Raw genomic sequence first — 14,688 nt, 5'->3', positions numbered from 1 at the left:
GTAAACCAACATGTGTATATGTACGTACAAGCATATATCGTCTTTCCTATACTATATGCTCTGTTCATTCATTTGTGTCAACTTCCTTTCATCTAGGCTGTGAATATATTATCCTGTTTATATCAGCACAACCTGAGGATTGCATCTGTTTGCAATGCGACACCACAGCCCTTTTTATGAATGATATTTGGACATGTCACAGCAGGAAAAGCATTGGTGTAAATAATAACAGTAATGATGGATCAGTGTCTCTCATTTTTGTGACTTACTGGGACACTTGAATAAAAGTGGATGGCTGTTAATGTTATTAATAACATGTGTGCACTACTCAAAATAACAGTTCTGAAGCAGCCCCGTTGATTTGTTTCTAAATGCATTTGTCATGTAGCTGCTGAAATCATTGCACAATGTTACCAACAGATGGCAAACGGTGCACATGAAGCTAATGCAGCGTGAGTGTGAGTGCGAGACAGGAACTGTGAGAGGTCAACTGACACAGAAACATGAAGTTGCATTAATGGGGTTATAGAAAGAGGAAATAGTGAAGTGTAACAGCACACAATAAAGCTCTCTCACATTATTCTGAGGCCCTGGTTGTATCCTTCTATTAGTTAAACCTTAGGGGGCCTGGCTCATAGCTAATACTGCTGGTTCAGACTCTTGTCTTTATGTCCACTGATATTTCTAGTGACGTGGCTGAATCACAGTGTTGGCTGAGTAATAGTACTATGAATTTCAGGCTGAGGAGGTCTGCTGTCACCTCTCTCTCAGTGGTCAAACACAGTGGCTGTACCTGTCTCATTGCTTTCCACAGTAATAACTGATCTACTGTATTTATGTGTGTGTGATTTAGTAAACCTTTACATTTCTACATTTACAAATGTCCATGTTTGTTCTGAAAACATTCATCAGTTCTGACTGACTTTTTGGTATCTGTTGCACCTGGTACTTCGTCAACTGTCCTGAAGTTTAATCCTCACTCAGTAGTCAGGTCTAGGCAGCCAGAATAAAATGCAGACGCTGGTGTTGGTATCGAGGGCCTTTACGGTTCCAAATCCTTTTTGCTTGCACCCCCCTACATTTAATCCACTTCAGTTTATTTATATTGTGCCAAATCAAAATAAAAGTCATCTCACAGACACTTGTGAGACAGAATATAACTATACAACAATATAGAATTGTATAGAAAACCCAACAAATCCTTCTTGAGCAGCACAAGGTGACAGTGGAGGAAAAACTGCTTTTACTAAAAAACACCTCCAGCAGAACCAGGTTGGGGTGATGGTAGGAGGAGAGAGAAAAGAAGAACATTTACCTACATTTAACTTTGAAAAAAGGACTACTAATACTACTACTACTACTAGTACTTGTACGTTGTTATTGGTACATTTACTTACGTAGATGTGAATTCTTCTTCCATCATCATCCCTGGTGTTGAATAAAACGCAGCATTTTCTTATGTTATTTTATGAAAGACAAACATGTTATTATTTCTGTCCTCTTACTGCTCATACATACAAAACTGTATCATTTCAAATACAGCTTACTGGAAATGTCTGCATCAGATATATGATGTGTGTGAGAGCGATCCAATGTTAGCATACAGTACAGTAATCTGCATATACCTGTACTGGAAAAGGAGGTGAAGCCTTCACTGTGCCCACAGGTCTCGTTGTTCTCTAAAAGTACTGGGTTACATTACTGTGTGTAATATTACCTAGACTGGAATGATGATATGTTCAATGTCCAGATAACATGCCCGGTTCTTTTAGGTCTGGTGTTCAGTGTAGAAAGCATGTTTTGATCTCCAGCACTCCAGAGCTCTCTGAATAGTGTACTGAACTGAGACTGCTCCTCACCCTTGGAGCGAGACATTTGTGTTGTAGAATATCTGAATAAAGGCCTGATTACATAGTGTACTGTATTCTCCCTACCTCTGCTGTTTCACCAAAAGGAGAACGTGCCTGAACACTCTGACCTTGCTTCTTGGTGTTCAAGGAGAGGCCAGGTTTAATGCTGTATTTGAAATCACTTTTTTCAAGTTGCTCATCAGCACATGAAATAAAGATATTTCCATGACACACTGCTACAACTATCAAAACAAATATGTAATTATTATTATTATTATTATATATTGTTGTCTGTGCAAGAAGAGAAAGGGCGTGAATACTGTCTAAAAAACTAATACAGTGAAAGATTTCAAAGAAATGTAAATCTAAATCTGATCAAATCTCACTGAAGAGATGAACAAGAAGAAAAAAAGCCTAATTAGAGCAACAGAGTGAAAAACAGAAGACAGAAGAAAGAAATAGCAAAGTCAAAACTCAATGGAGGCCAAGATGTACACAAGAAAAGATGCAGAGAGACCACGTGAGGCAGAATGTGAGTAGTATGTGAATTAGTGAGATGTTGAGTTGTATGTTATGGACTTGTTCTAGATTGGTTCTGTTGTTTTTGACTTTGTGTGTCGGTTGTGTGCCGTCACTGCTGTGATCTGGATTTCCCATTCGGGGGATAAATAAAGTGTAATATGACTTACATCTCAGATCCTCCGTGTCTGACGGGGAGCTGTTGAACATCACATTTTTACCTTTACTTTTATTTGTGGAACTGTGCTCTATGATGCAAGTCAGGCTGATCCACACATTCAGAACGACTTTAATGTACATGTTACATAGAAGAAGTGTTGAGGTGATGGACACAGCAACATGTTTGAGCTGACAACTAAACATAGAGAATCAGCCTAAATCAGGGGTTACCAGACCTGTTTCTAAGGCCCCCCTGTCTTGCTTGTTTTCCAACTATCCCTGCCCTATATACTGCTGATTACCTGGATCAGCTGTGTTCAGTTGGGTTTGGAGTAGGGGAAGGTTCCCAGCCTCAGGGGAGCTTGAGGAATGTGTTTGGGAACCACTGGCCTAAACTGTTATAATATATGTTATATTTGAACAAACACTTCATTTATAGAGCTGATAAGTACAATAAAATAGAAAGATGAGATCTGAAAGATAAAATAAAAATCCCAGGTAGCACGGTGGAATAGTGGTTAGTAGAAGGACTTGGGTTTCAATTCCCCGGTCAGTCAGGTGCCTTTCTGTGTAGAGTTCACATGTTCTCCCCGTGTCAGTGTGGATTCTCTCTGGGTACTCTGGCTTCTTCCCACCGTTCAAAGACATGTTAGGTTAACTGATGACTCTAAACTGACCATAAGTTTGAATGTGAGTGTTTGTCTCTGTCTGTCTCAGCTCTGGGATAGACGGCAACCTGTCCAGGGTGTACCTCGCCTCTTTTAAGAGGACAAGCGGATAGGATGAGGGATGGATGGTTGGTTGATCAAATATGAACACATACAATAGAATTGTTAAGGAAAGCGTTGGAAACATGCTAACTGCTAGTTACCATAGCACTAAACTCACATTCAGTTGAGGCTGATGGTTGTGTTATAGTGTAGTTTAACAATTTAACATGTTTTATTATTTTTTTATTATTTATTTAGTATCAGTTAATTGATCATGCGCACCATGATTCATGGCAATCCATCCTATACTAGTGAAACATAAACCATGATAGCACCAGTCAGATGATCTACCATGACACAAGGTTCAGAAATGTCTGGACAAGATTTCATGGCACTCCATTGCTTAGTTTCTGGGATGCAGTATTTCTGTATAGGCCAGTGATGGACTTATCAACACTGTAGAGCCACATGGCTGGTGAACAAGATCATCTGTGGCTCATAATCACCATCAGATGTAAGACTTAAAGGAAACAGGGTATGATCCACATTTTCAGTGTGCGTAGTTCTGCACTCTTCATCAGTGGTACGTTTCTGCCCTCTGGTGGCCTGATGGCACAGTATCCAGTACATGGAGGATCAGTTTTAGGGATTCTAATTATCATTCCAAAAAAAACTAAATCAATATTCAAATCCAGGAACCAGTTCCACAACAAATGGAAATATTTTGTATCTGGTGCATCAGTCCCTAAAATTCAGCATCGCATTCTGTATTTGGTGAACAATGCAGAAAGCATAATTAAGTGAGTTACTGCAAAACAAATGAATGGATTTGAGCTCTGTTTATGTTGTCTTTTGTGAATCATAAAGCATCTGAATTGTAACAGTTATTTTTCATTTGGATAATAAAACATATTTAATTCAATATATAAAAAATTATATATTAATATGCATGTATAAATATGTTCATCTTTCCAAAGCAAGACAGGATGTCAGTTTCTTTGGCCATGATCATACAGTATTAAGTAAGGTGGGGTACTTCGCCCCAGAGTCCAGACAGTCTTTAGAATAGAATGTAAGTGCATGAAACAACCTTGAGTTAAAGTATTTTGTGCTGGACACTCCCCTTATCCAAGCTCCACACAAATACCTAAGCTGTTAGGAAACCTACTGTATGACTTGTGTAGCCAGATATATAGAATCAACCATTTGTATTATAAAAATGAAGATCATTTATGAATATCTATTCTTCATCCTACATTTAAAAAAACTTAGACACTAAGAAATTAATAGTTTTGAGCAGCAAACAGATCTTATAAGCAGGACATGTTTACTTCAGACATACTAACTGGTTGCCAGAGACAAAAATCAATCCATTTAATGACACTGTTCACCTTATATTATGACATAGTCATAGCAATTTGTATATTTCAATTCAGTTTTATTTGTAAAACACCAATTCACAACAGAAGTCATCTCAAGGCACTTTACAGTGTTTAAGGTTTAAGACCTTACAGAGTATAATTATATAAAAAATGATATAGAAAACACAACAATCCTATTCTCAGTTCAGTTCTTCCGTAAGTGTGCTACCTTCACTGTCTCAAGTAGTGTCTGTAGTGTGCCGAAGTTCATGTTCTATTATTAAGTGTTCATCTGTTCTAGTAGCATGGCCACAGAGAAATAACACGTCATGTATGAGCAGGACATTTAAATATTCTTGTTCCTCAAAGCAAAAAAGGTCTTGGTTTGAGTCAGACCTGGCCTTGTTCTTAGCACCGCCTGTAGGTTGGTGTCTGTTATTGCAATGTCATCTATTTTGTAGGTCGCTGTGGAATTTGGTACAAACTTTACAGATAGTGAACTGTAATGAAGGAATCCAGAAATAGAAAATAACACCTTAGTATTATCATTTTGGACATGAGCTGCAGGGCTAAGGGACAGTATGCTAGTGAACAGCTGGGTAACAGCCTCTCATAACAATATAACTATTAATGCTTTGAGTTCTAACAGTAAGTCACAGTATGCTAAAAGGAGAAGGTGTGAAGGAAATATTTAACACATGCTCTTACTTCTTAGACTGAACATGTTTCCCTCTAAATCAGCCTATCAGATGTCCTCACACATGCGTAGAATGAGTGTTGTGCTGTATAAATAACACTAACAAACGCATGAAATTACTTAAACTGTAACCAGTTACTCTTCATTATAACTTCTACAAGTCATGATAGTAGTCATACTAATGCATTACTCATATTCTAGTAGTGTAAATATACTTTGCAGTAGCGTTTGGGTAGTTACATTTCATTCATATTTGCACCATTAACTGCTGAAACAAGCAACAGAGATCGAAACAGTACATTTTAATATATGATATCTGAATTTATAAAACTATGCCTTAATAGATCATGTTGTTAATCTTAATATAAGTATTAATATTTGGTGGTTTGTTTGTTTTTTTTATCAGCATTTGTTATTTTATTTATGTTTAATTTAACGTTTTTGTTATAGTATGACATTTAATTGTATGGTTTACTGACTTATTGCTATAGAGCAACACCTTGTGACATGCAAATAAAAAAGTGCTTTATAAATCAAATGATTATTATTATTTCAACAAATGTTGTTGCATGCTAATTTAATAATTACCTGGACTGAGTAATCCTATACCCCAACCTGGACAAGGCCAAAGCTGACATTCCTGTACTACTCTATTTTTAATATTTCTCTAAGTAGCTTTAACCAAACCAGATTTCAGACTAGTGCAGCTTTATTGCAGTATAACTTCTACCAGTGTGAAGGAATTGGTTACACTGCTCTGCTTTCAAAGTAGCTTTTCCAACATTACTTGTTAAGGAAAAAGTAATTAGTCATTAATATAATACACTGCCCAACAATGGTCATTTGACACATAAGATAACCAGAATTATCTTTGACCCGGATATCTCCTTTACTTCACACATAAAATAAATAAAATAAATCCACCTGAGAAACATTGTTAAAATTAGGAGCATCCTGTCTTAAAGTGATGCTGAAAAACTAGTCCATGCATTTGTTACTTCCAGACTGTACTATTGTAATTCATTATTAATAGTTTGTCCCAATAACTCATTAAAAAGCCTCCAGTTAATCCAAAATGCTGCAGCCAGAGTTCTGACTGGAATTAGCAAGAGAGATCATATTTCTCCTACGTTAACTTCTCTCCATTGGCTCCGTGTAAAATCCAGAACTGAATTTAAAATTCTTCTCCTAACTTATAAATCCCTTGATAATCAGGCTCCATCTTATCTTATAGACCTTATCGTTCCATATTTTCCCAGCAGAACTCTACGTTCTCAGACTGCAGGTTTACTTGTGGTTCCTAGAGTTTCCAAATGTAGAATGGGAGGCAGAGCCTTTAGCTACCAAGCCCCTCTCCTGTGGAACCAGCTCCCAGTTCAGGTTCGGGAGGCAGATACCCTCTCTACATTTAAGACTAGACTTAAAACTTTCCTTTTTTATAAAGCTTATAGTTAGAGATGGATACGGTGACTCTGAACCATCTCTTAGTTATGCTGCTATAGGTTAGTCTGCTGGGGGACCTCTACTAATACACTGAGCTCCTCTCTCCTTTCTTCTATATCCATTCAAATGCCACCATTGTCTGTCATTAACTTTGTGTCTTCTCTCTCTTTTAGTTGTGTTTCCTCCTCTCTGTCTCCCTCTCTCTGTACTTTTCTGCAGGTATCCTCGGCCTGGAGCTGTACATCTCCAGAATCCAGTTCATCTGCCCAATGTTCTTGATGCTTGTTGTTGTCTTTATTGCCTGCTGTTCTTTTCTCTCTTCTCTTTCCACTCACCCCAACCGGTCGAGGCAGATGGCCGCCCACTATGAGCCTGGTTCTGCTGGAGGTTTCTTCCTCTAAAGGGAGTTTTTCCTCTCCACTGTTGCCTAAAGCTTGCTCAAATGGGATTGTTAGGTTTTCTATATCATTTTTTATATAAATATAGGTGCCTTGAGATAACTTCTGTTGGCGCTATACAAATAAAATTGAATTGAATTACATAAACAGATAATTGTTCCAGGTGTGAGAATCCTTTTGCTCTTGGATAATATACAAATGATTTCGATCCTTTTGTCATCATTCATTTTCTTACACAAAGGTGTCTTTCAAAAAGAAATACTTTAGTGCCTGGTTCATGTTCTTTACATATTTTTGAGTGCAGTCCCAGTTATCATCAACCCAATCTTCACCACTATGACTTCTACCTAGAATATAAACATTTCTAACCAGTAAATGGACGTGAAGCAAACTTGAGTCCCTATGAAACCCTGTTACTAAAACTGTATGAGTGACATGAACAGTAAGTACCACTAAGATTGTGATGTGTTGGCTGTGTCTCTATGATTGAGAGTAGTACCGGGTGTTGCTGATTTCACAGGCTGCATTTCTAAAGCCAACTTTAACTTGATTAAATTATTTATTTAAATAATTTGGAAGACATACTCATTCTAACCTTAAAGTTGGGTAATTTCCAGGTAAGTTTCACTTCGACCTAACAAAATTAGACTCATCACACTGACAACAGAAGAAAGTCATTAGTGTATATTAGTTACATATATCAGTTCTTTTAAGAGGACGGAAATGGACACTAAAACACAAGAGGAGCAGTATAGTATGCACAATCGAATGCTTACCAACATGCCTATCATCCATCTCCAAGAAAATTAAGACCACTTCACCTATCCACCAGGAAGACCGTACTTAATGACCCGAGTAAAATCATTATGAATCTCACAACAACAAACAACTTCTGTTTGTATTGTCAATCTAACAAGCTGATTCAGGTCAGGTAAGAAGTGAAACAACCCAGGTGGATAAATTTGAGGTCTTCTACCAACGTTCCTCAGACTGATGAAACTACTTGGATGAGTGGGGAAACATTTCGATGAAGAAGTTAGTCCAGTTGCCAGTTTCGAGATGTGTGGAGAGGCCTAAAGACCATCACTGACCACGGACAGAGAGCAGGCACGGTGGCATCTGATGAAGACCAGGGCTTGGCCAACGAGTTAAACCTGTTCTTCAACAGGTTTGATTCCACCCCTCCTCCCCCCACTTCACACATCTCCAGTCCAGCAGCTACACCTACCCCCATCCACAACCATCCCATCTCTGCCCCCCACCTCCACCCCCCTTTGCCTCACTTCTAATCAGGTGAGGAGAGAACTGAGGCGACTTAAGACCAGGAAAGCTGCAGGTCCAGATGGCATCGGCCCCGGACTGCTCAGGGACTGTGCTGACCAGCTCTGTGAGGTGGTCACTTACATCTTCAACCTGAGCCTGAGTCTGGAGACGGTCCTGGTCCTGTGGAAGACCTTCAACACCATCTGGCCAGCTCTGCTGAGAGAGAAGCTAGAAGGGGCAGGAGTGGACGGACGACTGGCTGCATGGACGACCGACTACCTCACCAACAGGCAACAGTACGTGAGGCTACACAACTGTGTGTCGGAGGTGGTGGTTTCCAGCACTGGGGCTCCTCAGGGGACGGTGCTCTTCCGTTCCTTCACCCTTTACACATCGGACTTTAGATACGACACCAGCAGTTGTCACCTCCAGAAGCTCTCTGACAACTCGGCCATTGTTGGTCATCATGGACTTTGTGGACTGGTGTGAGCGCAACCACTTGTGCTTGAACACCAGTAAGACAAAGGAGATGGTGATTGACTTCCGGAGGAGAACACCACAACACACACCGGTGAGCATTCAGGGCTCGGACATTGAGGTAGTAGACAGTTTTAAGTACCTGGGTGTTCACCTCAACGAGAAACTGGACTGGGCTCACAACACCGATGCCCTGTACAAGAAGGGCCAAAGTCGCCTCCACCTTCTGAGGAGACTGAGGTCCTTTGGAGTGTGCAGGCCTCTCTTAAGGACTTTTTATGACTCCACTACGCCGTGGTCTGCTGGGGAGCAGGCAGCACAGATCGGTACAGAAAGAGACTCAACAAGCTGGTCAGGAGGGGCAGTTCTGTCCTGGGCTGTCCACTGTGCCTTGTGGAGGAAGTGGGTGAAAGGAGGATGTTGGCCAAGCTAACATCCATCATGGACAACACCTCTCACCCACTACATCGGACAGTGGAGGCGCTGAGCAGCTCCTTCAGTTGCAGACTGTTACACCCTCCATGTAGGAAGGAGCAGTTCCGCAGGTAATTCATTCCAACAACTGTTAGATTGTACAATGCCACAGTTTAAATATACATATACATGCATCCACTATACTGTTTTTTACTTTATTTTATTTTATTATTATATGTATAACATATTATATATGTTAGTTGTAATAGTGTATATATTTGTAGATTGTTGTAAAATGTTTATTACTTTTGTATTTTTGCACATTTTTAAACACCCTTTCATTCTTTTTGCACATTACTGTTGTTTTTTTGCACTGTAACAATCGAATTTCCCCAATGTGGGATCAATAAAGAATATCTTATCTTATCTTATAACTCAACTTCTAGATAATGTTAACTGAATGACTGATAATCTTCAACAACATTACTAAAGAATGCACCTGAACATGAACACAATGCAGCTAAAAGGCTTCATCTTGGTAAAATACTGAATTTTGGGGGGTTCAGTAATAATAATAGCAAAAAGAACATCATAATTGTGAATGCTAATTGAGAAGTACTGTCTGCCAATGAAGGTACTGAAAAAGGAATATCCTAAACATAACCAACCAACCAACACAACCTCATACAACAGTGTTTTATTTGGGTTTAAAATAGACACAGGTCTGATTGAATGATTCAAATCTGCAGTTTGATCTGGTCTTAAAACACAGCAATTACCTCAATGCTTCTTTGTTGAATATTGCACATCCACAGGACACAGAAGACTGTTGCAACATGCATAGGTCAGACATCCTTTACAGTTCCACACAAAAGTTCCTACTGGCCTGTAAAAGATCATGTTTTACAATGTTTACTGTGACTTTGGAGGTTCTGTGTTAGGTTTAGCATTAGTACCAAGCCAGTATATAAAGATATATTTTCTTTTACACATCGTGTTGCTGGCCAATAACATTTTGGAAATAAATGGTCAAAACATTGATGTGTCCCACTCACCATTTGAAATTGTCTTTCTTCTGCCGCAGAAATGCACATTTTTTAGATAATTATACAAAATATAAAATATCTCTTTGCCTCACAATGACACATATCTTAGATTTCATTCAGACTTCTTTCAGTGAAATGCAGATGTGAAGGAGCAAAACATTTTAATTCTATATTGTCTATTATTTTTAAGTCTATTCTCCAAGGAAAAGTACTTTTATAAGCTTTCATCTTTGAGATACAGTAAACCTACTCTGTTAAGGCAAGTGGTGACCAATACGTTATGGAAAAAACTTGCAAAAGAAAGATGGCAGGTATCTTGAAACATAGCAAAACTCAAAGAAAATGTTAACATTGATCAACACATATTGCTTTTCCACCAGCCACGAACCTCGATCACTTGAGGGAAAGAGAAATATGTTCTCTGTACATGTTACAGTTTCGTTTAAAGTACACGTTTTAGACATCACCATGTGTTTAAGTGCTTCTTATGACTTAACTACAGGTACAATATGGGGTCCATATGGGCAGATCACCTTTCACTGTGCCATCTTACACAATAACCACTTCATGTGATGTACTGCCATCACACAGTGTCTATCTTCGTTATGAAAATCAATGAGTAAGTGCACTTCTGAAACGTCCCTCTGATTAGAAGCATACCTGCAATTTATGTGACTACTTTATATATTTTATAACAAAGAAGTGAAACATGCTGTCTAAATCAAATAGCAGGATTACTACAATATATAGAACTCACAAATTGTTATCAGAGAATCTAACGGCCAATGGCTTTGCAGCTAAAAAGAACAGGGAAGTCATCACACTGGTAGATTGCATTAGTCATTCCAAGTGCTTTAGGTACATGATGAACTTTCAAAGAGAGGTACTATATTGTATGCCCTTTCAAACAAGGCAAGCCTCTGGTGAGTAAACTATATGTACGTGATATACTACGCTGTATTGTACTGGGTCAGTTAAAAATCTCAGCATTATACACTTCTAAACAGTAAGAAATCAGACGTAGCCTTGTTTGGGCCTACTTGCTCTTCACAGCTAATTGTAAACCTGTAATTCTCACATGGCCATCCATGGCTTTCAGTTTGAACCAGAGAGACGGGACCCTGATAGGCCACTTGATGGTCAATGTTAGTGTTTTAGGTTGCAGTCACCAATGAATTATACTTTGTGTACATATCAGTGTCATTAAAGATTTACACGCTCATACCAAATAGTTAAAGGATAGCTTCCAAACTAGTGAAGTCATAAATCAACAGTCATGTACATGTGGACACTCAACGAGGGGCTTCTTGATACCATTGTTCCTCTTCTACATACAGGTCAGTAAGATATCTCTTCCCAATGAGCTGTCAATACAAGTAACTGGGGACAGAATCCTAAAATATATATTTAAAACATATATAACTAATGTGAGGTTTCAGCAGTCGGACTGAGTCAGACTTAGACAAATCAAACCAATCTCTTTTTATTGGGTTCCCTTTTTGTTGTGTCCCTCCACTCTATATCAGGTCTCTATCTGTGTTGGGCCTTTCCAAGCTCTCATTCTAATCCTCATGATCAGACCTTACTAATCAGGACTATGGAACAGCGTTCCTGAGGAAACACTAAATCAGCATCCTGTTAGAAGTTACTCTTTTAGTCATTTTATCTTTTAATGGCTTCACAGTCCAGCTACAAGACTTAAATATGTTATTTTGTCCAATTTATACGTTCAAGTTTTTATACTTTCAGAAACCATTTGTTTCTTTTATTTCCAGTCCTGCTGTGAAATTAAAAAGATGAAAATGTGTTTTCTTGTAAAATGCAGTCAATACCATCCTCTCTTTTACAAAATTTTGTTTGATCAAATGTCTCTCACAATAACACTCCGATCAATGTTACTGCAGCCACAACATACGTCACTCAAATATTCTCTGTAAAGGACCCTTCAATCAAAGTAAATAATAATAATTGTTTAATAAATAATTATGTGCTTTTGTGTCCTTTAGCAATTAGCAATGTACTTATTACTGTCAATGCAACAACTGAATGACTAATGTTTGCTTATAAAAAAAAAAAACATGAAACAGTGAATAAAATATATTCTTCACATGTCCTCTGTGTCATGTCATAGAAATAAATACAGTAATTCAAAGACAAAATAACAATGTAAACAAACACAAAGCAAAGCTGCATTCAAGGGATGCACAGGTGCAAAATCAGACAAAACACTGAACTTCAGACGAGTATTAGCTAGTTGTCGCGAATGGAAGGTCAGGGGTCACAGCAGAAATACACATTTTCCTTCCTACACTATGTTAACAAAGCAAAGCCTTTTGCACTGTAAATGTCACCTTCAGTGTCCTCAGTGCTGACATGGACACACAGCTATACTCATGTACTTTCCATTAGATTGCTTCTCCTTTTTCTTAAAATCAAAATCAACAAATATCCAAACGGTTCATGTGTGAAGACCTAAAATTTCCAAACATTTAGTGGTTTACATTCAGGAACATTCATGTTGAGTGAAAAATGAAACAATACCCAAACAAAAGAAAAGAAAAACAAATAATAAAGAAAAACATATTTACAATAATTATTTATGATGGCTATTTATCGCCATACATGATCATATGTTACAACTTATTAGTTTCTAGTAGTCCAGACTCCTCTCCAGGGTGATGAGTTATTATAGCTTCTCCTTTGAGGGGATCCAAATATAGGGTCCTGAATGTTCCTCTATGACCAGTTTGCAGTGGTTATAAATGTCCTCTAAGGTGTCTCCTTGAACCAGGGCTGCAAAGCAAAGTTAACTGTTAATATAATATAGAATTTCTTATGTAATAGATACAATCCCTTTTTGCAAATAAGTTGGAACTCTGTAAATTAGCAATACAAACAGACAGCAGTGACATTCAAATCATTCATAGTAAATTGGTATTAGATTGTAAATAGTACTAAGATAACACATCATCAAACTCGGAGCGGTGCTGTTACGCGCAGAATGTGTTGATGACAAAAGTGGGGGCTTTCCTAAAAAAAGACGTCTGGATGGCAGTATGTGTTGGTTTAAAACTCATTTTGTATTATATAGCATTAATGGGACCTTCACAGTGTAAGCTCCCCATGCTGTGTGCACTCATGCACCTCCACACCATCACTGATTCTGCTTTTGAACTGTGCACTAATAGCAAACCAGATAGTGCCTCTCCTCTTTAGCTTGGAGGACACAACATCCACAATTTCCAAAAGAAATTCAAATTTTGACTTGTCAGATCAGGCCAGGGCTCAAATAAGTTGATAGTGTTTTTGAATTTGTTTAGTCTTTACCTGGTAATGTTTTAACTTAATGTAACTTTCGTAAATATTAAACCTTCTAGTTTAATATGATACCCTCCTCTACATGAAATGATTCCATATTTAAATTTGAATAAGTGTTAAAAAAAGACACACCACAACAGAATTGGATTTAAGATGGCAAAAAGAAGTATGAGTTATTGTTAAACTACACTATATTAACAGAAAGAGGAATTGCACTATTCTTAACATTTCATACATTTTATAGTCTTAAAAAAAGTATAGTTTAATCTTTATAATTGCACCATTGACAGGTCAAATATGTCTATTCTGCCAGTCTGGATGAGGTTTTTAGGAAAATCTCTTAATAATTATCTTCATATTTCTGGAACCTGCATTTGGTTTTGTTTGTGTTCGCACATTTATTAATGTCATACCTGTGAAGAATTCACCAAACTCCTGCTCCAGCCTCATAGCCCGGTCAAATGTCTTCTTGGCTTGTTCCTCTGTCAGTCTCTTGTTCATATCCCTGCAGTGAGAGAAGAGATGCAAGTTATGTTCCACAGAATTTCCAAAAGCTGTATAAAACACAATTTTTTAGTATTTATAGGTTAATTTAAATAGTAAAACAAACAAAACAAATGTTGAATTGTTGAATGAAGGCAGCAGCAATCTTGTTTTAAATGCACATGGATGTTTCTTTGTATGGTAAATGTTTTAATTTGTATTATTATTTGTATTTGCTGATGCATGATATTTTGATGATGTGTTCACAGTTGATTTTTGAGGTGCTCCTGATGCACTCATGCATTCAGCCCCATTAAGACTAAAATATTCTCAAGGTGGAACTAGTAGAGGTGCTTTGTAATAAAAGACCATACTCACATTAATGAATCAACAGACTTAGGTTTAATGAAGATGGCGATGGGATAGAGTTGTGCTACTTGTAGGCGTTTAATGGCATTCCCAGACACATCCAGAATGCAGTGTTTACCCTGAAACACAATCATGACAAGTTGAATTTCCATCTATCCATGCTTAGAAATGCATCTATATC

General features: G+C 37.9%; 1 protein-coding gene across 11 annotated transcripts in view; it reads right to left on the bottom strand.

Moving 5' to 3' along the window:
* Positions 1-9,991: 9,991 nt before the first annotated feature.
* dlg2 (discs, large homolog 2 (Drosophila)) overlaps positions 9,992-14,688 on the bottom strand; it is a 148,598-nt gene continuing 143,901 nt past the window's right edge. For all 11 annotated transcript variants that reach the window (XM_026372246.1, XM_026372250.1, XM_026372249.1 and 8 more), the window contains 3 exons: positions 14,517-14,626; positions 14,069-14,160; positions 9,992-13,130 (listed from right to left, as the gene is read on the bottom strand). In XM_026372246.1, coding sequence (XP_026228031.1) covers positions 13,024-13,130; positions 14,069-14,160; positions 14,517-14,626 — 309 coding nt within the window. In that variant the 3' untranslated portion in view covers positions 9,992-13,023. The remainder of the gene's footprint in view (positions 13,131-14,068; positions 14,161-14,516; positions 14,627-14,688) is intronic.

The sequence above is a fragment of the Anabas testudineus genome, chromosome 14 (genome assembly GCF_900324465.2).
Source record: "Anabas testudineus chromosome 14, fAnaTes1.2, whole genome shotgun sequence".
In the NCBI taxonomy this organism is placed as follows: Eukaryota; Metazoa; Chordata; class Actinopteri; order Anabantiformes; family Anabantidae; genus Anabas; species Anabas testudineus.
The sequence above is the reverse complement of the archived record's forward strand: the minus strand, read 5'-3'. Positions and strand labels throughout refer to the sequence as shown.